This window comes from Castor canadensis, chromosome 2 (genome assembly GCF_047511655.1).
Source record: "Castor canadensis chromosome 2, mCasCan1.hap1v2, whole genome shotgun sequence".
Taxonomy (NCBI): domain Eukaryota; kingdom Metazoa; phylum Chordata; class Mammalia; order Rodentia; family Castoridae; genus Castor; species Castor canadensis.
In genome coordinates this window covers 156,449,792-156,476,246 of record NC_133387.1, presented here as the reverse complement: position 1 = coordinate 156,476,246, position 26,455 = coordinate 156,449,792, and the positions used below count along the sequence as shown (strand labels likewise).

General features: G+C 41.1%; 1 protein-coding gene across 15 annotated transcripts in view; it reads right to left on the bottom strand.

Moving 5' to 3' along the window:
- Tln2 (talin 2) overlaps window positions 1-26,455 on the bottom strand; it is a 409,346-nt gene that overhangs the window by 171,237 nt on the left and 211,654 nt on the right. For 14 of the 15 annotated variants that reach the window (XM_074066109.1, XM_074066110.1, XM_074066111.1 and 11 more), the window contains 6 exons: window positions 17,841-18,012; window positions 15,813-15,910; window positions 14,408-14,537; window positions 13,515-13,667; window positions 11,541-11,683; window positions 9,881-10,008 (listed from right to left, as the gene is read on the bottom strand). In XM_074066109.1, the coding sequence (XP_073922210.1) occupies window positions 9,881-10,008; window positions 11,541-11,683; window positions 13,515-13,667; window positions 14,408-14,537; window positions 15,813-15,910; window positions 17,841-17,976 (788 nt within the window). In that variant the 5' untranslated portion in view covers window positions 17,977-18,012. Of the gene's footprint in view, window positions 1-9,880; window positions 10,009-11,540; window positions 11,684-13,514; window positions 13,668-14,407; window positions 14,538-15,812; window positions 15,911-17,840; window positions 18,013-23,403; window positions 23,470-26,455 lie in introns of those variants that run through there. The other variant, XM_074066114.1, reaches the window with a different exon arrangement.

The window sequence follows — 26,455 nt, the reverse complement described above, 5'->3', positions numbered from 1 at the left end:
GTCTCAGAGCTGTCACCAAGTAGTTTGCATGACCCATGGGCAAGTCGATGCCTCTCCAAGCTGGCTTTATCACCTAAAAAGCAGAGAGGGTCCCACCTAGAATTGTTAGTATTTATATGAAGTGAAAATGAGGGGGTGCCCTTACTTACGAGAAGGGAGGGTGTCAGCATGCAAACACAGCGATGAAGCGTCTACCCAACAGAGGGAGTAAAATGGTAGAGAGATACAGATGTGTTTGTGAACAACGTCACCCAAAGGACACCAAACACCCATGCTTCCTCCTTCGACCTTTATGCTGAATCACCAAGTGATTCACACAAACATCTTAAATTTGGCATCACACGAAAGTCTGGCTCCAGCACCAGCAGTACCAACAGCACCTAGGAATTTGCTAAAAGTGCCAAGTTTCAGATTTCACCAGACTTGCTGTTAAGAAGCTGGGTCTGATGGGAACCAAAACCACTGGCCGTGGTCAGACAGCTCAAGCTACAAACCAGACACACTTTGATTTGAATCTAGACGGCAAGACCACAATGTCTGTTTGACCAAGAGTCCTGGTTAAGCTCTGGTAGCTGGAGGTGAGGATATGGTTGGAAGGAAGCACTGGGTTGGGAAATGTTTAGGGTGGTCAGAAAAAAAGCAGAGAAAGAGGATGATGACATGTATGTCAGACCCCTTGTGTGGATACAACGGAACACCACAGGCTGGGTCCCGTATAAAGAGCGGAAACTGATTTCACAGTTCTGGAGGTTGGGAAATGTGGCACCCTGTTGCTGGTATCCAGAGGCTCAGATGTCTGGGGAGGGCTTCCCCTCAGCATTCTCACACAGTTGAAGAGCAAGCTAGCTGAACAAAGGGCTTCAATCCCATCCACAAGGTCTTTAGGAGCTAATCAGCTCTTAAAGACCCCACTTGTGAATGCTCCCACATTGACAACACTCGAATTGTGGAGGGGACTCATTCGGATCATAGCAGCATGGGAATAGCATAGGAATTGGGTCTGAAGACCTATGTCAGCTACACAGTGGTTCTGTGATCCTAAACCAGTCCAAATGCCCCCTCTTATAAGCACTGGTCACTGCCCAGGAACTCTGAGACAGCTCAAGGCTAAGTAAATTCAGACACTCCTGGTTTGAAAGTTCTTGAGTATGAAAGTAGTTAGGCAGGTAGGCCTGGCCTTGGCCTTAGGAGGCTAAGCTAAAAGGAAAGAGTGAAGTTGTGGCTAAATGGTCATGATACCCCCAAACTGACAGGAGAGCTCTGGGCTATGAGGTCCATAGGATAGAAGCAAGCAATAAAAAAACAGCAGTGCAGACTAGTAGGCAAACAGACTTTGACTGTATTTTACTAATTTAGGGGAGGCTGATGGTGAGTTGCAGGAGGTAAGCCATAGCTGATGTGAAACAAAGGTTGAAAGGCCCGCTTCATTATGAATTTGAAAACAGAAAATCTACAGCCAAATTGTTTTGACAAACACACACAGAGGACTGACCAGCACCAACAGGGATCTGTCTGAACTGCTGCCAGGTGAAAACTGACTGGAGACCTCCTGCTGGGTCAAGAGCTATGTTTGTTGACAATAAAATTATCTTGAGTTTGTGGAGGAAAATTTCCAAGTCCACTCTAAATTCGTTCACAACACAGATTCATATCCTAAGTTGCTTTGTTTTCTCAGTAACATACTTCCCAGGAATAGTCACACAGGGGAAGGGGGCTTCAGGAAGGATGAGAGAGGTTTATTTGCCTGCATACCACCAGCTATTGGACCAGAGGAACAGAACTTTTTGCCTGTCCTTAAACATTCATTAATCTTGCTTTTGCCACTTTTTATATATGCAACCTCAGCAAGGACATGCTTTTAAAGCCAGACTATGGCAAATGTCTTTTTAAAAAGAGAGGCTAATTGTGAAACATTTCAAATTGTAGAAAAGTATATGCCTCACAATTTACATACTCACCAAAAAGAAATCCATGTCAATATGGTGCCACACCTGCTTTTTAATGGCTGCTTCTTCTGATATTGGAGATTTGGACTTATACTGAAATTCCATGTCCCTTCTTTTTCTCTCTAGTGGTAGCTACTTTCCTGAACTTAGTTTCCATGAATATTTTTATATACTCCCACATCTCTGTGTAGCAATGAATAACAATATATCTTCTTTCTCTTTGTGTGTTTTTAAATACAAAGGAGCATATTTTGAAATGGGTTGTTTCTTCTGTAAATGATATTGGTGTTTTCATGCACTTAAATTTGTATCCTGTTGCTTTCACATTTTCTGGATTACTTATTAGGTGGAATATCTTTTCATATTTTATAAGGCAATGGAGTCTCCTTTCTAAAGTGCCTATTGGTATACACTGTTGATTTTTTTTTCTTATTTTTTTTTAATTAGTATCATAACTTGTTCTTATTAGTATAAATTGCAAGTAAGCAAATTTCTTCTTCTAGTTCAGAACTTAACTCTTAACTCTATCTTTTGCCCAATAAAATGATTTAACAAAGGCAGGGTTAACATTCTGTTAAACTATTATATCATCCTATGACAACATACTGTTTCAACAAGTACATTTTTATAAGATTGTGAAAGTTATAGTCTTCCCTATATCTTCAATTAGCCTTGGCTTTTGAGTCTTAAGTAGTTTGTATTATTTTAACAGCTTTATTGAGATAATCCATATTATTTTCTTAATATGATAAGTGAGATTTTGACTGAAACTGAATTGTATATACAAATTTGGGAAGATTTGTCTTATCTAATATGAAGTCTTCCTAGCCAGTACCCCCATTTACTCAGAACTTTAATGCTCTTCAATAAATTTTTATTCTTTTATTGGCTAGATCTTGGGGATCACTGGACAGTTTCCTTCCCAGGTAAATTATATGTTTTGTTACTATTACAAAAGGTATCCTTTTTCATTTACCATTTCTATTTATTGATTCGACATATGAATAGGATATTACATACTGATCTTTGTTTCTACAGAATTCACTTAAACTGTTGTTAGGCTAAAAAGCTTCCCTGCAGATTGAGTAGATCATATTGTCTGCAGCTAACGACAGACTGTTTTTCCAATCTTGATGCCATTTCTCTCTGTCCTTACTGTACCTGTTAGGGTGCTCAGTGTTGTGTTGACAGAAGCACTGACTGCAGGCCTCCTTCCTCACATTAATGAGAGCTTCCATTATTAAATTATGCATGCCACAGATAGTCTTCAGCAGACTAAGGGAGTCTCCATGTATTCAGGTGTGCCATGAGGTTTCTTTTTTTTTCACCAAGATTATTTCATTTTATCAAATTCTTTCTCCAATAATTAGAAAAACTGTAATCTTTTAAAAGAATCAGCTGCCACAGTAAATTACATAAATATATTTTCTAATCTTAAAATAAAAAGCTCAAATATTGTCTTCTCCAGGCAGTGTTCCTTAGCCACCCATTCTAAAATGGCAAATTTCCCTTCACTTCCTGAGACAAACATACTCCCTACTCTCCCTTTCTGCTTTATTTTTATCTTGGCATTCAATTATTCAATGTATTGTTCCCAGCTTAAAATTACTTGTGATCTGCTTGTCTGCAGAATATCAAAGCAGGCATGGCTGGCTGTTTTTCATGCTGCAGCCCCCCAATGCCTAGGCTTCCCACAGTGAAGGCTCTCAAATTATTCATTAATTAAATGAATTTTGCATCCTTACAAGAAGCTGTACGTAGTTATAACTAGCACTCATATATAAATATGTGTCATGATGGACTTGGTAAATAGTTTAACTTTTGTGGGGGAGATGTCTATATTCAGTTTACAAGCTTTAAATGGGCTGTCCTATGTTGGTAATTCAGTTCTGCTAATTTCAAATTAAGGAGAGGAGTTTTTACGTTTTGTCTATTTGTGTTAAATAACTTGGGCCTGGTCTTAGTTTCGTTTTTAATTGGTATATTTTCAACTACCAAGGTGGTTTCTTTAAGATTATACATCTCTTTAGAGTTTTAGTTATCTATATTGCCTAAGTTTTCTAGTTATTGGATTCAAGTTTCATATACTCTTATGCTTTTAAAATATTTTTATCTTTAGTTCTGCTTCATTTTTATTACTAATATTGCTCTTACCCATTTCTCTTTGATCAAACTTATTCAAAGTTTACATGAGTTTGTTTTTAATGAAGCAGCTTTTGGCTTTATTGATTATCTGTGGTTTTCATTACTTTCTTGATAAAATTTTTCTTCAAAAATTTGAAGAAATTTTATCTTGTTCTACTAATCACTCATCGTGGGAGGCAAATTAAATCACTCCACTTCCTGTCATATTTAGAACCACGTCTTCCTTATTGTCAGCTCAAGGACCCAAGGAAGGCAGAGAAGTAGCTATAGAGTAGGGACCAGCCATAAATCTTGGCTCTGTCACTTGCCAGCTATGTGACTTCTCTGAACCTCAGTGTTCTCATCTGTGAAATGGGAGATAAAGGGATCTACTATAAAGAGTTGTAAGATCTATCTTACAGAGCTATAAATTGCAAGGTTAACACAGTAAAGAACTTAGCCCAGGATCTGATATAGTTAATGCCTAATACATGATGGTCATTATCATTTCCAACCTGATCAACAGGAGTATCTACATAATTATAAATGAGCCATTTCCTATGATTCACTTCTCACTTATATAAAAACTTTAGTTATATTCTGTGAAAGACATGGCTACTCCAATCAGTTAAATGAGTGATATTTGTACATTTTAAAGATGCTTAAAAGAAAATAGAAAGCAATAATTGCTTATACTCTCTCTTCAACAAAATTAGAGATAAGGGCAAAATAGTTTCTGCCGGGTATCGAGGGGGTGGGGGGGAGAGGGAGGGGGAGGAGTGGGTGGTAAGGGAGGGGGTGGGGGCAGGGGGGAGAAATGACCCAAGCCTTGTATGCACATATGAATAAAAACAATAAAAAAATTTGTGTTGACATAAAAACGACTCCATTAAAATTTTAACTTTAATGTTTAGATTTTTGTTTTTACTCTGTACATGTTAAGGGGAATGTTAGGTACATATAAAGATTTACAATTATTGTATCATCCTGGTGAATAATCAGGATAATCTTATTTTTAAAATGATCCTATTTATCTTTACTTAAGCTTTTTTTAATCTTAAAGTCTATGTCATGTGACATTAAATATGGCTTCTCCAGCTTTGATTGGTTACTTACTGGTGCATGATTTTCCATTCATTTACTTTAACCTTTTCAATCATACATTTTAAAGTGTCTTTTAGAAATAGTACAGATCTAGACTTCAAAAAAAATTCCATGCAATATGAGAACCTATTTATTAACTGCTAAATTTGACCTGATATCTCATATTTTTAAAGTATTTATTATATCTTATTTTATGCATTTTATTTATACACTTTTCCTGGCTTTATTTCCATAATCCAACATGTAGCATTGTAGTGGTGAAATTGTACTACTTTCTCCCAGAACCCCCAAATGGTATGGAAATTATGGCTTATTTCTTTTTGTTTGTTTTGACCAGTAATAGAATCTTATGAAAGACTTTGTAAAGTCTGATTTCTCTCATTGTTTCTATATACAATTTCTATACTCCTAAGCTACTTTCAGTTTCTTTCCCAACAATTTTATTGTAAAAAACTTCAAGCACACTAAAATGTTGAAAGAATTGTGCAGTGAATATTCCATACCCATTCCCTAGAATTACCTTTAATTTTACCACATATACTTGACTTGAGCCTAAGGTTTGTCAGTAACCCTCATCTTCTCCAACACAATAAAGTCCTGGAAGGCATTTACTCATTTCCTACTTAACATTTTCTATCATGTTTTTAAGGGTCCTGCAATGAGTCATTACTACAACGTTTTGTTGTTGATACTGTAAAAGATTAATTCTTTTTATAGATTTACCTACTTTTGGGTCCATTTCTTTGATCAACATTGCTTCTTGCACCATACATTTCCCAAATTTTCTAGAAACGATTTGTAGTAGACCCCATAGCTTAAAATGCAACTTTCAGAATCCTAAATAGACTATCCTACATTTAAAATATAGCTCAAAACTTAGATTTCACTGAAATTGGAGCCAAGTTTTGGATCCCAATATTAACCATTTCCTATGTTTATTTGCTACCTAGACTTTGGACTCAAAACCAGCAAGGAATGTGTACATATCTCCCTTATGTCCTCCCTACACCTGGCACAAGATCACACATATATACAAGTCTTTGGTGTTTTCTGGCAAGAATTTTCTGGATCCAGAAGAGCATAAAGCAAATACATGATTATTAGATCATGGGTTGTATTTATTCAATGAGCCAATATAATGTTCCTTTCTGGGACTCTTGACAGGTGGCCTAAGGAAAGCTGTCATGTAGATAAAAGCATATCAGATTCAATTTGGGAGACCTGGTTTTCAGCTTTTGATGGGCTCTGGGCCTTGTCTCTGTCTCTTTATCTAGCACGGCTCTCTAGAGTAGAGAGACATATTAAGTAATCCTTAAATCCCTGAAAACTGTGAGTCTTTTTCTCTGGTTTTTACTTTTCTAAGTGAAATAATACCACTTCACTAAGGTACTGAATCATTGAAGAGTATGGAGGAAGCTGAAAGAGATTTTCCTAAAAGTGTTCATATTATAGACCGACATGAAACAAAAATTCTAGACAAATAATTAAAAACTTAAAAGAACTATACTTGTTAAGCGCACACCTATGTGTCTCATTCACAAACTACATGAATGAAATTTCTGGTGGCTATACCTTTAGCCTGACCCTGTCACAAATCCAATCATCCCATTATTATAGTTTTTTTTTTTTTAACTTGATACTGTTCACTTGGATAGCATGTATCAAGACTAGGTGCAGAAAGATATAAACACTTCAAAACTGAGCACTGTCAGTCACAAGGGACAGCCCAGGAGAAAACGAAATCCACATGTAAATAAAGAAATCAGGGAAATGTGGACTTGCTGTTTTGTATTCATTAAGAGGGGACTTACTTTTCCACGAAGTTTTACCTGTACAGTATGATCAAGAACACATGCACAATTAAATACCTATATTAAGTGGAAATGCTTCATTGCCTAGACTAGATTTGGTATAATTAAAAAGTAAATCAAATTTGTAAGGAAAAAATAATTGCCACCAGGCATAATAAGCTTATTTTAATTTAGGATCTAAGTAAAGATACACATTCTATTAAAGGCATAAGCTTCATGGTATATCTTAAGAGAAGAAAAACCTGACGCCAAACATCTGCTTGCCTTTTGCTACCTCAGATGATTAAAAGGAGGGTGTTTTTATTGGAGTGTAAGTATGAAGCACAAAACAGGATCATAAATTGCTCTGGACACTGTGAAGACTGATACCAACCCTTTGAGGTGAGTTTGTTATCTCTACACAAGCAACAGGCCGCAAAGTAGCATTCACCAGGACATGGATGACATCAGGAAGGAGACCAAAGAATTTTTTAGTCACATTCTTAAGTGTCTTCCTAATTTTGCTACAGGCTGGGGGTCCAGTGAAAGGGGCAACGTTGCCCTGAAAGTAGAAATGCCTTTGAAAATTATAGAGCCCAGGGTTAGAAGCAGAAGCTATTTAAGTAACTATGAACAAACTCCTCCTCTCTTCTGTTGTTTTCTTTTGGAGAGATACTAGGGTTTGAACTCAAGGGCCTTGTACTTGTTAGAAAGGTGTTCTACCACTTGAGCTGTGCCTCCAGCCCATTTTTGCTTTAGTTATTTTTCAAGTAGGGTCTTGCACTTTTTTTGCCCTGGAACCAGCCTTGGACTGCAATCTTCCTACCTATGCCTCCTAAGTAAGTGGGATCACAGGTGCACTTTACCACGCCCAGCCTATTAGTTGAGAGGGGATCTTGTTAACTATTTGTGCAGGTTGGGCTTGAACAGTGATCTTCCTGATCTCTGCATTCTGAGGAGCTGGAATTACAGGGTGTGCACCACTATGCCCAGCTGCTCCTCTCTTCTTTCCCACCTACCACATGAAATACGATTTTCTCCATTCACAAGGGGCTCCTGAAAATTAGTTGCTCCCATGCTCAGGAAAAAGGACAGACATGAAATGACTGTGGTAGTATTAGCATTGCTTGGGCACCTGACCAATGGTTCTAGTTAGCTCTCCCTTCCACCAGAGCCACACACGATTACAGCTATGAAAACCTAAGATTTAGGGAAACATTTGATTTAAAGTTTTTTCATTCATTAACCTGCCCTGCCTTTTCTCATATTCTTTCTTAGTCACACTAGAAGTAGAAGCAAAATGTTGTATCCTCCAAGGCCTAACTGGCTCTTGGTGTTTATTTATCAGTACCTGTGGCCATAATCCCCAGGTTTATGACCTCAGATGTATGTGAGGGACCAGCAGTAAGGCTGGAAGATGGGAATGTGAAAACTACTCTCAGAGCATGTGCACATGGCCACACACATATAAGGCATGTGGTGTCATGTGAAACAGAAGGCAAGCTCCTCCAGGGGCCTGTGGAAGGAAGCCAGAGCAGCCACAGAGAAACAGGCCCTGAGGAACACGGGGCTACATGACTCAGCTGAGGAACACAGAACACAGTAAGTGACAGGAATGCCTCAAAGCACTCTCAGGCTTCAGGTCATTGCATGGCTACTGCAGGACAAAGCATCACTGTGCAAAGACTCCTGGGGTTCATTAACTCAGTGGTGGTGTGTTGTTTGCTTTTTCTCCTTGCAACATCTCAGTTTAGACCCATTAGCATGTTGACCACACATTGTCTCTGCAAGAGGAAAGTCAGATTTTCTTCTTTCTCAGGAACTAAGCTGGTCCCAATTTTTTACCTCCAAGGTGAAAGTGGGGTCAAGAGTCAAATAAGCCTTGAATTTTCCCTCCCCTCAATATACTGGACACAATGCCAGGGATGGCCTGCTCGACACATCTTGTGCTCGCAGCATCCTGACAGTAATGCTCATGTCCTCTTCCCTCCCCCCACTTGGCATTCATCAGGTCCCCACTTCCAAACACTCTACAGGTTGGTGACAGCAGGACACAGACCATAGTGAGACTCTGGATGATTGTTTTTGTCTCACCCAAATGTTTCATCTTCACCAAGAGGATGCAGAAAGATAAAGAAAGATAAAGAAAAGGAATATTATCAGAGGAACATATTCATAAAACCATTAGAAAAGTCCCCATCCAAACAGGGGACAAGCTCAGACAACAGCAGCCTAGTAGTGGCAGGGACTGCCCTGCTGGGCATTTCCAGCAGACCCAAACCTAAGACCCCTAACTCTGATGAATGATGAATCTGTAGGGTCAGCTTTCTCTTGACATCTCAGAGTCTAGAGCAGAAGAAAGCACCCCTGACATTTATAAAAGACAATCAAAGACCAAGTGGGAGAAAAGGGTGGAGTGAGTATTTAACGTTCATGGTATACTTTCAAAGCAACAAGAAACTCACAAGATTATAATGAAGAATGAGAATCTCTCTCATTTATGCTTTGTTGTTCTAATATAGGAGTGTCAAGCAATTGGAGATGACAAAATACTGTCTAGCCTGAAGGAACTACATACTAATCAGTGGGCAGAGACTACAGGAGGTAAAGGGAGTGAATTCTTCAGGTACATGGACAGGCTGGAAAATAGCCAGAAGGGGCCCAGAATCTTTGGTGGAGAGGGAATCACCTGCTGTTGGAACTCAGAACAGACCCTTTATAGTGGCACCACTTCTGAACTTCTAGGCCTTTTGCTTTCCCATAGTTCACAAATTTGGTCAGATATTCTATTGAGTAAAAGTTAACTTTCTCACCAACAACTGAAACCAGGGCTTTATATTTTGGGTACTTTGCTCAAAAATAAACAGATGAAAAAACAGGAGAGAAGAGACAGAAGAAAAACAAAAGGTCATTTACTCCAAGAATCCAGGCTTGTGTTTGTGCTCCACGTGAGGTCCAAATTGAATCTGGGCTTGAAATCCACCAAACTCGCAGGCTTTCTCGAAGGAGACAGGATGGGAGCCATTCAGGATGTCATCCCGAGCCTGAAACACACCAGGAAGGAAAAGCATCAGGGCCCTGGGGAGTGTGACGCTTCTCCCTATTGACACATCCCTGACTGAGCACTCATGTGCCTGGGAGCAAGGACAGGAGCCACAGTCACTCAGGATGCAATGAATGATGGGAGCCCAGAAGAATCATGGCCAAAGGAAAACAAGTTTTTTCCTGAAACAGTCAATAGCTGGAGAGCATGAAGATATCTGGCATATCAAAAGAGAAGCCTGCTGATAATCTAGGGAGGTAAAGGTGAATGTGAAAAATAAAGAGGCAAGGAAAATCCATGACAAATGATCAAACTCACATAGGCTGAATTAGAAACATAATTTACTTTTTATGAGCCTAAAACATAAAGTTAGCAGAAAAATAACACAAAGAATAAATACCCCAAACTCCATCTCAAGGTAAAAACCAGTGAGAGAAAGACAGACATGCACAGAAGAATGCAAAACTCAAGACATTTAGGGCAAGGATAAACCATATACAGCTCCAGAATGAGGTATCACTGTGTCCAAAGTCCTTCCAGTTCCCTTGATATTTTACTTTCCATTAATTGACCCAGATCACCCTTTATGAACTCTTTTAGCTTTTACACTGCCTAAACTCACAAGCATCTTGTCTTTGCCCTGATATCTCCCTTCCTTCAGCTTTCCAGCCTCTTTGTTGGCATTCTTACTTCCATGAAATAGGGGTCAGCAAATAGTAAATACTGCAGAGTTTCAGAGCCTGTCTTACAACTACTCACCTCTACCACTGGAACACAAAAGCAGCCACGGAAAATGCATAAACATTATGTAAGGTGTAGGGGATTTACCAATGTATAATGTGTAAATAAATACATTGCTTACTTCCCAATACAAGCAAAGGGCCTGGCTGCAGTTTGCAACTCCTGCATTATTTCTATGGGCAAATAAGTACATAAATGGAAGAAGAGAGAAGTGAAGGAATTTTGGGTGAAAGAAAGTGAAAGAAATATGGGCATTTTCCTTGGGCCAAAGGAAATCCTGGAGACCATCTAGTGCAAAGCCCCTATCTTAAATATTGGGGAACTGAAACTCAGATGTGTTAAATGACTTGTCAGAATTTAAACAATTATTTAATGGTGAAGACAAAATTATTTGAGTTATTTGAGTTAATGAGAAGTACTGATTTTGCTGACTGCTATACTTTTTGTGTACTAAGATTCTAGCTAATAAAGCCTTAGTGTATTTGAAATGGCAAGCCAGTTAAATGAACACAATTGTCTCTCAAAGCCAGATGGAAGACAGTGCTGGCCACCAGGTCCCAATCTGGGAAGTCACAGAAAGGTCCAATGAGGCCTTCCTCTGGATAGCCAGATCTTGTCTGACACCAATACATAACACCATCAAACATATATGAGGAACCCAGAAGCAGAGTCCCTGGATGCTGGATACTGTGAATGCCATAGGAGCCAGAGCTGGGCTCCTGCTCTTCATGACACAGAGCCAGGAGCTTCCTGACACTCCCCAACCTATTGTCTGAGTAGTAAATAATGTACCTGGACGTAAAGCAAGTTCAGCTGCACTGGGTCTCTGGAGTCTACATTCTGATCAGAATAAAAAAATTTCCTTCTAAGCAGCAACGTTTCATTTTCATCTACTCCTTGTTCTCTGAATGTTCGGCTGTGATCCAGCCAATTTACTGCAACAGAAAACATGAAAAACTGCATTCATTGTTCCTATTAATTCAAAGGGATTTACCAAAACAGCATGTGGATTTATATAAGGCTGAGGGTCAGTTAAAGTTACTTCTATTAAAACAGTGCCTTTTAACTTCACAAGGTAATTTCTATATGCCATATCACTAACCAAAAAAACAAAGAAGGGAGAAAATTCCAGCCATTCCTAAAGTTAGATAAAGCACTACAACCTATGTATACTATCTCCCTTCTACCTTGAGGGTGAGGGGGATGAGGAAATCAGTGTTCTGTACTAAGAAACCAAGTTAGACTTTTCCTTTAAATTAAGAGTAGATTCTTTAGTCTCATCAAATGAGGTAATTTAGAGACACAGAGTATAACAAGTTACTTCTGACTCCAAGTGGGAAAGAGGAAGGGGTAGTGGGGGCAGACAGAGCATTGAAGGGTGGAGACAGCAGACAGTCCCCATCACTCATTGGCCAACTTGAATCTCAGCCATTAGAATCTTGTCCTTACACCTAGGTGCACGGCAATGGATCACTCTCCTGCACATTTCCTCCAGCTCACTCTCCTCCACTGCTCTCTGTGTTAACACATATGCTATGGGTAAGTATTTATGACCAGCTTCACTAGATGCTAAGTGACTGTGGCACACAGAATGTCTGCCAGTCCTCAGCTCCCACAGTATCTGGTAGAGTACTGTGGAGATATTAATTATTCCTTGGGACTTGTTTATTAAAGTCTCTTGGAAAGAACTATGTAACTGGAACTCTAAAGAGGCAGAAAGAAAAGGGACTAGAGAAAGAGTCAGAGGAAATAACAGCCACACCAAAGATTAATAAACATAATGATAATAATGATGTCATCCCAATGCTGTGGCCAGAACAAATAGGTTGAAAGAAAAGCCTAAGTAAGCTGGGTAATAAATTCAGATACTGTCAGTGGAAGGTGGGCAGCAGGGTACACACAACATGGCCCCTGGGGCCTCTGGGGTTATATGTTGCTTCTCCACATACTAACTGTGTGGCTGTGGAAAATGTGTTTGCTTTGGTAGAATTATGTCACCAATTTTAACCCCTAGGGAAATGATGGATCTAAGCAATGGTTGTCAATGACTGGTAACATCTTCCCCCCAAAAACAATCAGAAACAATTTCCTGATGGAAGTGTATGCCACCACTGCATAAAGAAAGAGTCTTTATTAAAACACAAATGAATCTAAGCAAGCCTCCAGATCTAAGGGATTAAAAGGGACAGAGGGACACACTACATGACATTACAGGTATGGAATCACCAAAATCCATGTATAGGAAAAGCTGAACAATTAACCATCTGTTTCCTTTTTCTTTCTTTCTTTCCCCCCATCCGTCCCCGAGTGCTGGTAATGGAACCCAGGGCTTTGAACATGCCAGGCAAGTACTTGACCACTGAGCCAGAGCCCTAGCCCTTAACTATCTAGTTTCTTCATACATACACACAAATTGCAAGGAAAAAAATACGAGATGGAGAGGGACCCTACTTAGTTAAAAGAGAGAAGTGGCATGTCATCCAACCTTATTTTAATAGTTCAATGAATTTGAACTATTAAAAAATGTTTAGAAGATAATGAAAAATGTGAATATAATTTGTATATTTGATATTAAGGAATTTTTTCAAGATGAGGAATGGTAATAGAGTCATTTTTCTTTAGAAGTCTTTTATCTTTTAGTGACACAACCCAAATATTTACAGATTAAAACAAAAATCCCAAACCTACTTTGAGTCATACAGGATGACAGAGGAGCAAGCTTGGTAGAAACCACGCATGTGATCACACTTCTTCCCAAACACTTACAGTCATCATCAGTGTGAAGCTTGGCCTTCAACTTCTCCATCTTTCTCTCATCTCGTAACAACGTCCTGTCTTTTTTCAGTGTACCTGTTCCTTCTTCTTTCTTTTCTTCAATGGTTTCTTGGATTAAAGAGTATTCTTCATAATTTGTTATTCCTAACAACAGATATTAGGTTACAATTTTAAGTGATTAAATTGCTGTCAACTCTTTCCACCAAGGGTCTGAGATATTGCAATGAATCTATGTTGGCATAAGACAGAAGGAGACCTTCCTCATATGAAGTCAGTTGGGATCTGACCCAGGAGCTGGCACTATTGAGTTACATCCTAGTCTCTCTACTAATTTTTGAAAAACAAGTAGAGACCAGGCAGAGGAAGGCAAGCTGATGTCAAACAAGAAATGTTCAAAGGAAGTGGGCTCCCTTTCCATGGAGAAAAACCAAGGTAGGCAAGGCTACTTTTTCAAATATTTGAAAGGCTATGTGGAAGGGGGCAGAGCTATTTTCTGGGGAGATTAATGGAAGCTACAAGAAGAGAATCTGCCCAAAAGTCAATCACATGGGCTATTTGTTACCACGAGCACTCAAGGAGATAAAGGACATCAATGATGCTGGAATACAATGCAGGGGAGGAAGTGCTGACTTACACAATTGAAAAATCACTTTCATTTGGTTTTGTTTTCTGAAAGAGATATCAAAGCTCTTAACTGATTTAGTGAGAATTCTAAGTGTTTATAATACTAGATAGTGGTTCAGCAAATCAGTGGACATGCTCTCTTGGAGTTCGACAGAATTCTCTCTGGTGTGAAGACATATTCCAAACTGCCCAGACACCTCCTAGAGGTGGATGCAATGAAAATCAAAGCAAATGGGAACACAGAGGCTGGGAGTGCCTACCTATCCTGCTGCAGATAGTGACCAGGAGTTCCCCCACAGTCTTAGAGTCGTCCACCATCACTGTCTTCACAGATCCATCCAACATTCGGATTTTCTGAGGCCTCTGTTTCTTCTTGTATTCCAAAATATCCTACAGCACAAGCCACACACATGTTTCACACTCAGTGGGACAGCAGACAACAGATTTGGATACTTTTCTTTGAACAATGAGTCTCCAGCAGCCACCAATTTCCTCATTCTTCCAAAAACTTCTTTGAAAGTCTCCCTAAGTTTTCATGGGGGTGTTGCTATGACTAATATAAAATCTTAAGGGCTAAATAATTGCTTTCATAAAGATTTCTAAAAAATATGGTAGTGAAATTTCACATCAAGAAGGAATGCGTGTAGCTTGCAATAACTGAAAACTACTCTCTGCAAAGTGAAAATGGCAGATGTCCTCCTGAAAGGCTGGGAGAGAGCTTGCTAATGAGCATGAGGAGAGGAAAATGCCTTTGTGCCCTTTCAAAGGACAGTAGTGCACTTCTCTGGTCATTATGCCATCACAAGCAATTTTTACTAAAACATGTTTTTGCTATACATGTATTTGCAACATATGCAGCTTGTATAAAAAGACATAAATAATATCTCCATAATTCTGCATAGTAGTGGCATATCACAGTCAGAATGGTTTCTGCAAGACTGCAGTGAAAGACAATAATGGCAAGGCCAAACAGGTAATAAGTTTGGGAGTCATTTTAAAATCTGAGGTCTTTCTCTCTGTCTCTTTAGTTACACTTCTTACAAGCAGAACTATGGAGGGAAAAATTAATTAATCAAATATTTCACTCTTGTTTTATGGAATACTGGCCAATCTTGACAGGTCCACTGTATCCTTTGTACAAAAACCCAATTATCTTGGAGTTTAAGTGGATTAGAACATTGAATATGTCTTTCTTCATTCATTCTCACTTCCAATAAACAACTGCTTTGTGGTTATCACTGAAGGTTATTAAACTCACATGGCCAATTTGAAGTTTCTTTTCAAAAACAAAATACTGACTAATATCCAGTCTCATTTTACCCTTAAGATCACACTTCAATTTAGGATAATACTTACTTTCTTATACCAGTCCTAGGGATACCTACTTACAGGAAGATGCTGTGTCTTACCTCATAACTCACGATCAAGTCCAACAGTGACATGGAAACACTGCTTAAAATACCAACCCTAAACTATTTTAGTCCTCCTGAGGAACTTCGAGAATTTTCATTGCATATATCTTCTCGACACTGGACAACCTCATGAAGTACACTATACGGAAACTGTTAGTAAGATGCCCTTGATGAAAATAATGCAACGGTGGTGGCTTCTACGAAGGTCCCAGGGCCAAAGCAATGAGAAAACAAGTCAGGACCAGTGGCATACCCCATTCCGCAGCATGTAGTAATCCAGTGTCCTGCCCGCTTCCAGCCAAATCCCTTTCCTCGGGTCTTCATCCGAAAGGAACAGCCCATAGTCAGAAGCTGGAACAGACACAGAGAGAAAAAGGGAAGGCAGAATGGCTTTATGAAGCCATTACAGAACCAAAGCTCAAGTGAACCGACTTGGCAAGGAAGGCTCCCTTCCCACAGCCCAGGGCAGGAGTAGAGCTGAGCTACAGAATCACTGTACACAAAGTTCATGTTTCTGAGGACACTGGGCCAGAGGTGCATGTGAAATTTAGGGAATCACCAGAAACAAAGTAGTACAACTGTCAAACTGAATTTGATTTTGTTCTCCAGTCTTTGCTGTAAAAACCAGGCCAAGCACTCATGGAGTGACAAAATAACCATGGAGAAACTGAGCAAGTGACCACTAAGCCCAAGGGCACTGAGGCACATCGGGGACAAGTAGCCTTGATACCATGAATGATGAACAGCAGAGCATATTATAAACATTGGTATGCTGGGCAGAAAGCTCACAAGCTTTAGCCGGCCTGGGCTACTTAGTGAGGCCCCGTCTCACACACTCATAAAAGACTGGTAGAACTTCCTTGTGAGATGAAGCCTCACTCCCAACTATCCCTCATACAGGGAAATAGTCAGGAAATTAAACTCTGTGTTCTCCATAGAAGCCCTTAATCCTACCTAGGGAGTTCAAGGCATTGAAGGAGAAGAGCGATCTGCCTCATTTCCTACACAGACTTCTCTCTTCCTTAACTTAATTAATGAAACCTCAGAGACCCAGAGGAGGGGCCAAGCTCCTGCTGCTTCCCAGAAAAACAACTTCCGGGTCTTTATACACATATACTTTCCTTATTGCAAACCAGCCAAAGAAGTTTTTAAAAAGTCTAATAGAAAAGGAACTGGAAAGTAAAGGTATCAGAAGCAAATGGACAACCAAATCTTAGGTAAAAGCTGTCAACAAACTGTTTTATTTCTAGCTAAGATAGATGTAGCATAGCATTTTGAGTAATATAAATAATGCCAGAGCAAGTGTTAAAAGAGTTCTGTGAAAAAGGGATTTTTTTTTTTTTTGTGGGTCTGGGGTTTGAACTCAGGGATTGGTGCTTGTAAAGCAGGTATTCTACTGCTTGAGCCAGACCTCTGGTCCATTTTCCTCTTGTTATTTTGGAGATGGCGCCTTTCAAACTATTTGCTAGGGCTGGCCTTAAACAACGATCCTCGCAATCTCAGCCTCACAAGTAGCTAGGATTACAGGTGTGAGCCACCAAGTGCCCAGTTAAAAATCAAATCTTTTCAAGAAGACCTGTTCCTTTATAATTACACTGAATGTCATGTTTGATTCTCAACATTCAGTTTTTAAGGTAATTTTGACCTATTTTCATACAGAAGCCTTATCTATTTACAAGTGATCCCAATTTCTCAGTTGTCAATCAAATAAGCACCTAAATAAGGAGACAAAAGGAAAGGGAAAGTCAACTGTGTGAATGGCTTTTGCTTAAACTCAGATTAATGGGGGTCAGTGTTTTAACCAAATAACAAACAAAACATATCACAAATGCCTTTTTAAAAAGATTTGAGATAAAATTCTTAAGGCTCTTTCAAAGGGCTTGCAATCTAAAACTTGCTCCAGGCCCTGACGGTGGCAGAAAATGTTCAAGCATGGGACACAGAGTTCAGCATGCCCACAGCCAGTATGTGTCAGGACAGGCTCCTTGAGCTTTATTGGGAAAATGAGAAGATACATTAAAAAGTTGTTTGTAAACTGCAGCGTGTGGTGCTGATGTGAGGGAGGGCTGAGCAGACGTGGCCGTGCTGAAGACTCAAAGGTGATGTGGTGGTCATTGTCATCCCAGATCTCACACAGGAAGCAAGGAGTGTCCATTCCAAGAAGACATTTAAAGCACACCACTCCTGGAGGCACGTGCACCACTCAAAGACCTTGCTCCTTTAACTACAAAGTAAGCAACACACAAACATTTTCAGAAGGCAGCAAAGAGCCATGACCTACCTTGCCCAGTCTGTGCCTCAGGGACCCGTTCCCGAATGACTCGACAGGCATCATACACCGCTGTAGATGGTTCAAACTGCATGGTTTTCACCACATTGCAGTGGCGGACACAAATCTTTAAGGACAAGGCCACCATTTTCCTAGATGACTCAAAGGGTCTCACTTAGAATGTCTGGAAAAACAAGGAAACAAGCCCTGAAGATAATTACTTATGGAAAAATGCTGGAGTTGAAAATCTTGCCCACCATTCAGGCTGTCTCCACTGCAAAGTCATTCTGACTGCTGCTTATATTCTCAGTGTGTTTTGTCTATGGATGTGTGTAAGTATTTCTTATTTGAGAAATGTCAAGATGCATTTGTCCACAAACAATGCAGAGCTCACTAGAACTTGACCCCAAACTACTCCAGCCTGGCAGTGACGAAATTGCTGACAGGGCAGAGGTGCTCCGATTATTTAACAAATTTCTACCTGCAATATCAAGGACTTCTGAAGTCATATAGTGAGCTCCTCCCATCTTTCTTTTTATAAGCATAGTTAACCAACCCACTCCCCAATTTAGGGCAATAAAATTTAAATTCAAGAGCTAACTAGACAAATCTGCTGGGCTATGTCACTCTACAGGTTTGTTTGTCCCCTGGGGCTGGTGAAAACTGCAGGGTTTCCTGACCCACTGAGATCTAAGCATGGCTGAAGACAACAGTCAGTGGGGAAGGCCATGGAGTTCCACATTGTCATGGATGCTTTTTATGGGATGCAGCATAGAGTGCAAGATGGTTAATTCTTTCTGTTCCCTGGGAAAAGTATTCTAAGTGTCTTGAGACTTTTGAAGGGCAAATGAGCAGTCCTCCTCCACACAGACATTGCTCGCTCAAAGGGAAGACAGAGCCATGATCACCTGAAAGCCAAATGCAGCAGTAGAATGAATACCGCAGCCCCGGAGGAGGCAAAGGATAGAGACTGGAGCAAGGAGCAAGGCACACACAGAGCAGCCAGATATGAAAAGCAGGGAATGGGGTTAGGGATGCAACTCAGTGGTAGAGCCACTTGCCTAGCATGTACAAGATCATGGATTTGATTCCTAGCACCACAGAAAAAAAGGGTAGTGGTGGTGGTGATGGTGGTGGTGGGAATGACAACAGGGCTGCTCCCATTTAGCCAGAGAGAAGCAGGGAGCCCTGTAGGATACAGTAGGAACTGGGGTGCGGAGTCAACAAAGAACACAGGAGAGAAGTTCAGAAGATTGGGAAGCAGACATCTAGGAGAGTAGCAGAGAAAATATGGCATGATGGGGAAATCTGAACAAATCAACTGCAGAGACACAGATCTGGGGTGAGGTTCTTTGGGACTTATCCCATGGAGAGGTGGACTAAGAAGACCACCTAGGGAATGAGGAAGAGAGGTAAGCTCTAAGGATGGAGTCCTGGGAAGGACATCTAAATCAGGATGTGGAAGAGAAGCAGCAGAGGAGGTCTAGGATAGGGGAAGGAGGACAGTAGACAGGGTGGAGCCCAGAAGAAAGCGCATCAGCAGAAGGGAGAGACTGGCTGTGTTGTGTGACTGCTGATCACTATATCACCTGCTGACAGAGGGTCAGATGAGGAATAAAACAGCAGTTGAATCTGGCAATCCAGAGAACAGCGGTTCAGTTGGGGGTGGCCAGAGCCTGAGTGGAGTGGTGGGGTCAGGAGAATTCATCTTCTGAGTAGGCCTGCTAGGAAAGGGGAAGCTTTGATTTTTATGAATTTAGACTTTTTGTCCAAAAGTGTGCATCACATGTTGCTGCAAACTCCATCAGGAAGTCATCCATACAGACATGGTTTCCACCTTGTTATGGCTCTAAGGCAGACCTAGGGCAGCTAAGCTCCCTTCCTCACCATGCGTGATCTCCACTCTACAAATGGCCCACATTCCTTTCCCTGGGTCTGTTGGAGAGGAGAGTGGGCAAATCTTGGTCCATACAAATGACTCTGGACTAGGAGTCTGTGGTCCAGGTTCAATTTCAGGTCAGCAATGCCTTGTACCTTTGCACCTGTCTCTTCCCCTCTCTTGCCCTTCAGAAAGCAGGAAGAAGCTGGTTCCCATAGAAGGAACTGCCTGGCCAGATGCTCAGGGCTTGGCCAGCTGTTCCCATTATGGCTCCTCCTATCGTCACACAGAAGACAGACAAGACTCTCAGTTCAGGGTAGATGTTCAACAGAACAAGGAACACCAGAGATTATGAGATTCACGTTCTCAACTTTTATATCACACCCTATAGCAACTACTGCAATAAGGGTTCACTATCACTATATAGGAACACATTAAAAAAGAAGAATCCAAGAAACCAAACCAGTCATTCTCCAAGAACACTGCCCAGAGGTCCTAGACTGAAAGGATCCAGTGTCACCTTCTTATCTCTGGCTCCTTGTTTTACTATGATTCAATTTCTTCAAGCATGAAACCAAACTAACAATTTACTTCACAGGTATATTCTAAGAATACAATTTATGCACATAAATGTTTTTTATTTTTGGTGGTACTGGAGACTGAACCAGTGGAGCTTTGCTCTACTACTTAAGCCATGCCTCCAGCCCTTTCTACTCTGGTTATTTTGGAGATAGGGTCTTGTTTTTTGCCTGGCCCAGCTTGGATGGGGATTCTCCTATTTATGCTTCTCACTATGGCTGTGATGACAGTGGTGCACCACTATGACCAGCTTTTTCTGATAAAATGGGGTCTCAGGAACTTTTCTGCCCATGCTGGCCTTGATACTCCCAATCTCAGCCTCCAGTGTGGCTGGGGTGAAAGGTGTGCACCAGTGCACCTAGCTATTGAGTCTGATGAAATTTGTGCCTGGACTGGCCTTGAACTGCTATCCTCCCAATTTCAGGCTCCCAAGTAGGTAGGGTTACAGGCATGAGCACCATGTCTGGCTAGAAATGCTTTATAAACTATAATTTATCTATAAAAACCAGATACTTGCATTGCCACCATGTAAGGTAATTACTTGCATGCCCAAACCTAGATGAGGTCTGAAATCAATCATTGAATGGTTATGTAATCACTATCCTACAAGCCCCACAGCAATGAGTTGCTTCTAGCACCACTCCAAACAGATTGAGATTCATGCAAAATGGCCACTAGTTGCCATTAAGTACCCTGCTTTGCCCTACAGCAAAAAGAAAGTAGGATTACAACATATGCCACCTAGGAATGTCAGCCGAAGATGCATGTGTATTTTCAACATTTGTGAGACATCTTGCTATCATTCTGAGCAAGCAGTGCAGCTCAGACCAAGTCTTGATAACAATGTCCGCTCCTTCTCCAACTGTGCCATTTTTTGGGCAGCACAACCTGTGACTAACGCTTGTTCCCACTACTGTATCCTAACCCCACAGCTAATTCCTATACCTTCAGGCTTTTAATGGTGCAGACTTGGCACCTAGGAGAGTGGATCAGATTTCCCTGTTCGGCTGCAAGAAAGCTCACAGCCAAATTGGTGTACAAGTTTTTGCTGCATCGTTATAGGCTAAACCCTGCCACTATTTTATGACCCTGTCCCAGTTGTTTTCTTTTACTTCAGTTCAATTTATGTTCTCATAATGGAGTTTAAGTCTTTTTTTCCTCTTGTTAAAAATAGGATATAAATTCATTAAAGTCATTATTTTTTCTTTACAATCTCTTCTCACTGCAGCCATTTTTGCACTAATACGTATGACTGTCACTTAGAGCAACCCTTCTTTGGTCTTATGGTGGGATGATGAACCAGTGGATGTCAGTGGTGAAACTCTGACATTCTCCTTTTGAAATGAACACTTTTTAGTCCCAGGGAGATGTAAACAAGCTCAGGAGGTTACCTGGGCACATCCTCATTCACCCAGAAGGAATAAACAAGCCCTGCTCCAGCCAAGGAGCTTCTGCATTGGTCAAGATGAGTAGCCACCCCTTGGACTCAAGGGGTGAGAACCCCAGCCCGGCCTTACCAGATGCACCACCCCGAGCTGGTTTTTTAGCTGCCCTCTGCCTCAGTCTCTTCCTCTATAAAATGGTAGAGAATAATAGATCTTCCTATAAGGCTGCTAGAAAATTAAATGGGCTAAGTATGTTAAAGGCACATAGAAACTACTAGGTAAGGGTTAATTAGTAATATTAGTCGTGGGGGGTTGGAGAAACACTGGAAGCAGTGTGCTGTATTCAGCTATCATATGAGCTGCAAAAGTAATTTTATTGTTTAGTTTACATCCACAATGTACTAGACACTATAATAGGCATTAGGAAGCAAAGACAGACAGGATTCCTGTTCATGTGGAGCTCACCTTCTAGTGAGCCCTTATTGACTACACAGACCCTTATACACGTTCTACAAAAACATGTTGGATTTTTTCGTAGACATCGAGTTGTCTAAGGATGAGCCATAAAGTTGTCTAAGTCTCAGCACCTAGGTTGTTGACTTGGAGATCACTCAGATTCCCCTGACTTCAGAGCTCCAGAGGAAAAAGTGCCACCCCTATGGGACAGGGCTGGCATCACAACTAGCTCCTGCTGTTCAGTGGTTTATCAATAAACTCTGCCCAGGGCAACCTAAAGGAGGCACAATGAGGACTCTGCCCACTCCCCTATAAAGCAGAGGGACTGTGCCCACCTGACAAGACCAGAGGGCTAGGTAACCTCACCTCAGTGGGATCCTGTACCTCCAGGAGAGTAAGAGCTAGAGACCATTCCCATCCTCTGTCCACTATGACCCACTGGAAGGCCCCTGTACCCAATTATGGATGGTTATACCTGCCTCTTTCTTCATGTCTGCTCCCTCCTCTACAGGTGACAGACACATGGTCCCATACAACAACTGCCTGCTTCACATAACCAAATGTCACTGTAACACGTGGGCCTTTACAAAACCAGTCTTCATTGGTGTTTACATCACAAGCTCCAGTGAATAATTCTGCTCTTGCATAGTACTGTTGAGGAAGGAAGGGGTTTCCCCTTCTCTTCAGCACTAACCTGCTCCTGTATAAGGGAGGAAGAGAGGTGGCTTCTCTGACAAGAACTCACGGTGCACTAGGTCACAGCTACCCAGTGGTGCCTCAAATGTCAAGGTCTCTGTCTTGACCTCCAGTGCTGTCAGGACTCAGGTGCATGGGGGCTCAGCTCACAATGAACATTGAGACTTCATATGAGCAGACCAAGCACATACATGTACTGATATCCACAATGGAAAGCTAGGTCAAGTCAACCCTGGGAGCCAGCTGTCTTTTATTAAAGAAGGGGTCAAGAGGGAGCAGCAGGGTGTCCCATTTGTTCTCCTTTCAAGGAGCTGCATTCTCTGTGACTTTACCAGGCCTTCCTTAAAAACCTCATCTCTCCACTGGACCCTTTCACCTCTTCTCAACTGCTGAGAACCCAGGGGGCAGAGCCTAAGTGCAGAGGCTCCCCTAGTCCCCACATCCACAACTTGGGAGGGCTCCCTCCAATTGTAAGCTCAAGCCATGAACACAGCTGACATGATCTTTCCATGTGGCTAGGACCACCATGCTCCCCTGTGCAGCCAGAGTGGGGAGACCAGAACACAGAGAAAACACTCACCCAAAAATCCTTCATTGGTTTTCTTTCAAAGAGGCAAGAGAGTCCAGGACTATTGCTTAACTTTGAATACTTCAACTAGAAGGAATGGCCATTAAAAGGTCAAGAGCATGGGAGAAATGATTAACCACCCAAACAGGTCTGAACTTAGCAACAGGCCAGGTAAGTCAATAAAATTCCAGCCAAGTGGTTGGCCTTAAGTAACCCACAGAGCTACTAGTGTGTTATTGTCTGTTCAGCATCCACCAGATGGATGTACATCACAGTCTAAGATCCCTCCTGCCCTCTGAGAGCAAGAGCAACATCACGATAGTCACTTTTGAATCTCAAGGACCCAGCAGATTCTCAGTAAGAATTTGTGGATTTAACTTCATGGAAAGATTTCACCAGATTTTTTTTAGTCATTAGGAATCATCCACACTAATATCAAGACTAAAAGATGAGCTGAGGTCCAATGTCCACTGGACCAAACTATGTCTGCTCATCAATAAGCCGTTCAGGGACCACTGAAGTTCAACCTCATGGCTTACAAGATGAAGTTCACTAGCTTAGCAAATGAGAAATGCAAAAAAAGAACCAGTCACTTAAGTAAGAAATCACTAGCTCTACTGTGTTGCTCACAGTAGAATATCTGCCATGAAGAAGGACTCAATACACACTTATTTAATGCATGAATGGAGGGGCAAGACCCTATTTTTACTTCCACAAAGAGAACTAAGAATTCATTATAGAATAATGAGAAAGAACCTGGATATTGTTTTCTAATCTCAGATGAAGAAATTATAACTTTGAGGTCTAGAGACTTTCCCAAAGTCATACTGAAAAAAAAAAACCATAAGATCTCTTCACATTGCCACAATGAACAAAGAATGCCATACACACAGTTTGATTAGAACCCTCAAGGATCCTTCCAATTTGTCCTCCTATTGTCAGGCAGCTGTTGGAATCAGCACCTGAGATCCCATCATTAAAGATATTACTGATCACAAAGAAACACAAAGTGTTTCTAGTTACACTTTGCTATAAAATTGCTTATTACTGCCCCCCACCCCCCGCCAACACTGTCTAGAAGGGAAGAATCCAGAACTCCAGCACAGCTCAGGGAAGTTCTGGAAGACATGTAGAAAGGGAGTAGAAGAGATGCTTCTGTGTCCATATCTTTGTAATTCTGCTTAGAGCTGATTTTTAATGCACATAGCACTTGGGTCGGGTTCAAAGTGCTTAGCCCAAGAATCAAGGCCCACATCCACCATCCAGCCCACGTTCCATCTCCCACTCCCACAAAGAACTCTGTACACCAATGATACTGGCATGTGTGCAAGTCCCTGTGCATCTGAAATGAGCCACTCTCTTGTCCAGTCCCTCAGTGTTATTCACCCTGCCATCCCAGGACACACATCTTTGTTTCTATCAAGTAATCTTACCACCACCAAGGCCTGGGAGGCTCACCCTCCTCCTCCAGCTCTCAGGGCATTCAGCTGTAATCCCTGCTCCAGAAGCTGCCCTCCTGGGCTGAGTCACTACCGAAACAAACTGGCAATGCTTTCACCTGATGGTGTTTTGGCATTGGAGAACTTAATGGCACTTTTACAGCTGCACTGTTACTGGGTGTACTCAACAAGATAGAAAATAACAGATTTTTTCCCATTTTCCCTTTGTAGATAAAATAGGAGAATCTGGAAAGACCAGTGAAGTTCCAGCCTATGTGTGGAAGATACTATCATCTTCTGTAGACCACTAAGAATTCAGTGCCAGCTCTCCAGCAATCTCACTTTTCACCCACACAGTTGAATCAATCATCCATTATTCCAGTCCTCTTGGAGTCTACTTTTTGGTCCATCTGCTGTTTCCTCCCTCATTATAAGCTAGAGATAGAAGGTGGGTCTGACTTGAACTCTGGTTTTGAATTCTTTTATACCTTAACTCATTCAAATGATTGAAAATAGGCTGTTTATAGCCAAGATGCCCCACTACTGATGAATGGATCAAAAAAATGTGGTATCTATACACAATGGAATTTTATGCAGCCATGAAGAAGAATGAAATGTTATCATTCACTGGTAAATGGATGGAATTGGAGAACATCATTCTGAGTGAGGTTAGCCTGGCCCAAAAGACCAAAAATCGTATGTTCTCCCTCATATGTGGACATTAAATCAAGGACAAACACGACAAGGGGGTTGGACTTTGAGCACATGATAAAAGCGAGAGCACACGAGGGAGGTGTGAGGATAGGTAAGACACTTAAAAAATTAGCTAGCATTTGTTGCCCTCAATGTAGAGAAACTAAAGCAGATACCTTAAAAGCAACTGAGGGCAATAGGAGAAGGGGACCAGGAACTAGAGAAAAGGTTAGATCAAAAAGAATTAACCTAGAAGGTAACACACATGCACAGGAAATCAATACAAGTCAGCTCCCTGTACAGCTATCCTTATCTCAACTAGCAAAAACCCTTGTTCCTTCCTATTATTGCTTATACTCTTTCTTCAACAAAATTAGAGATAAGGGCAAAATAGTTTCTGCCAGGTATTGAGGGGGTCGGGGGGAGAGAGAGAGGAGGCGGTGTGGGTGGTAAGGGAGGGGGTGGGGGCAGGGGGGAGAAATGACCCAAGCATTGTATGCACATATGAATAATAAAACAATAAAAATTAAAAAAAAAAGAAAATAGGCTGTTTATAAAGACAGAAGTTCACATTCAAGAAAAATAGAAGAGAAGGTCAAGACCAGGAGAAGTATGAATGACTTACTATTTATTTGGGGAACAGGAAATAACTCCTTCCATTATTTGGTTTTTCTGAACCTTGGTGACAAGCTCATAAAATCTCAGGACAACAGATGCACACAGAGATATAACAGCTTTTACTTGGAAAAAAATGGAGCCTTGTTCTACTGTGATCTAGGGTGAGGGAGGGAGAGGAATTCAATATTGAACTTGGAGGAATATGGGAAAATAACTGCACACAAGTTCTTTCCCAAGGGACCTTCCTCACTCTCCTGATTAATTTGATACCAAACTAGCATCCGCCCACCCCTGGACTGAAGAATTTCTCCTAA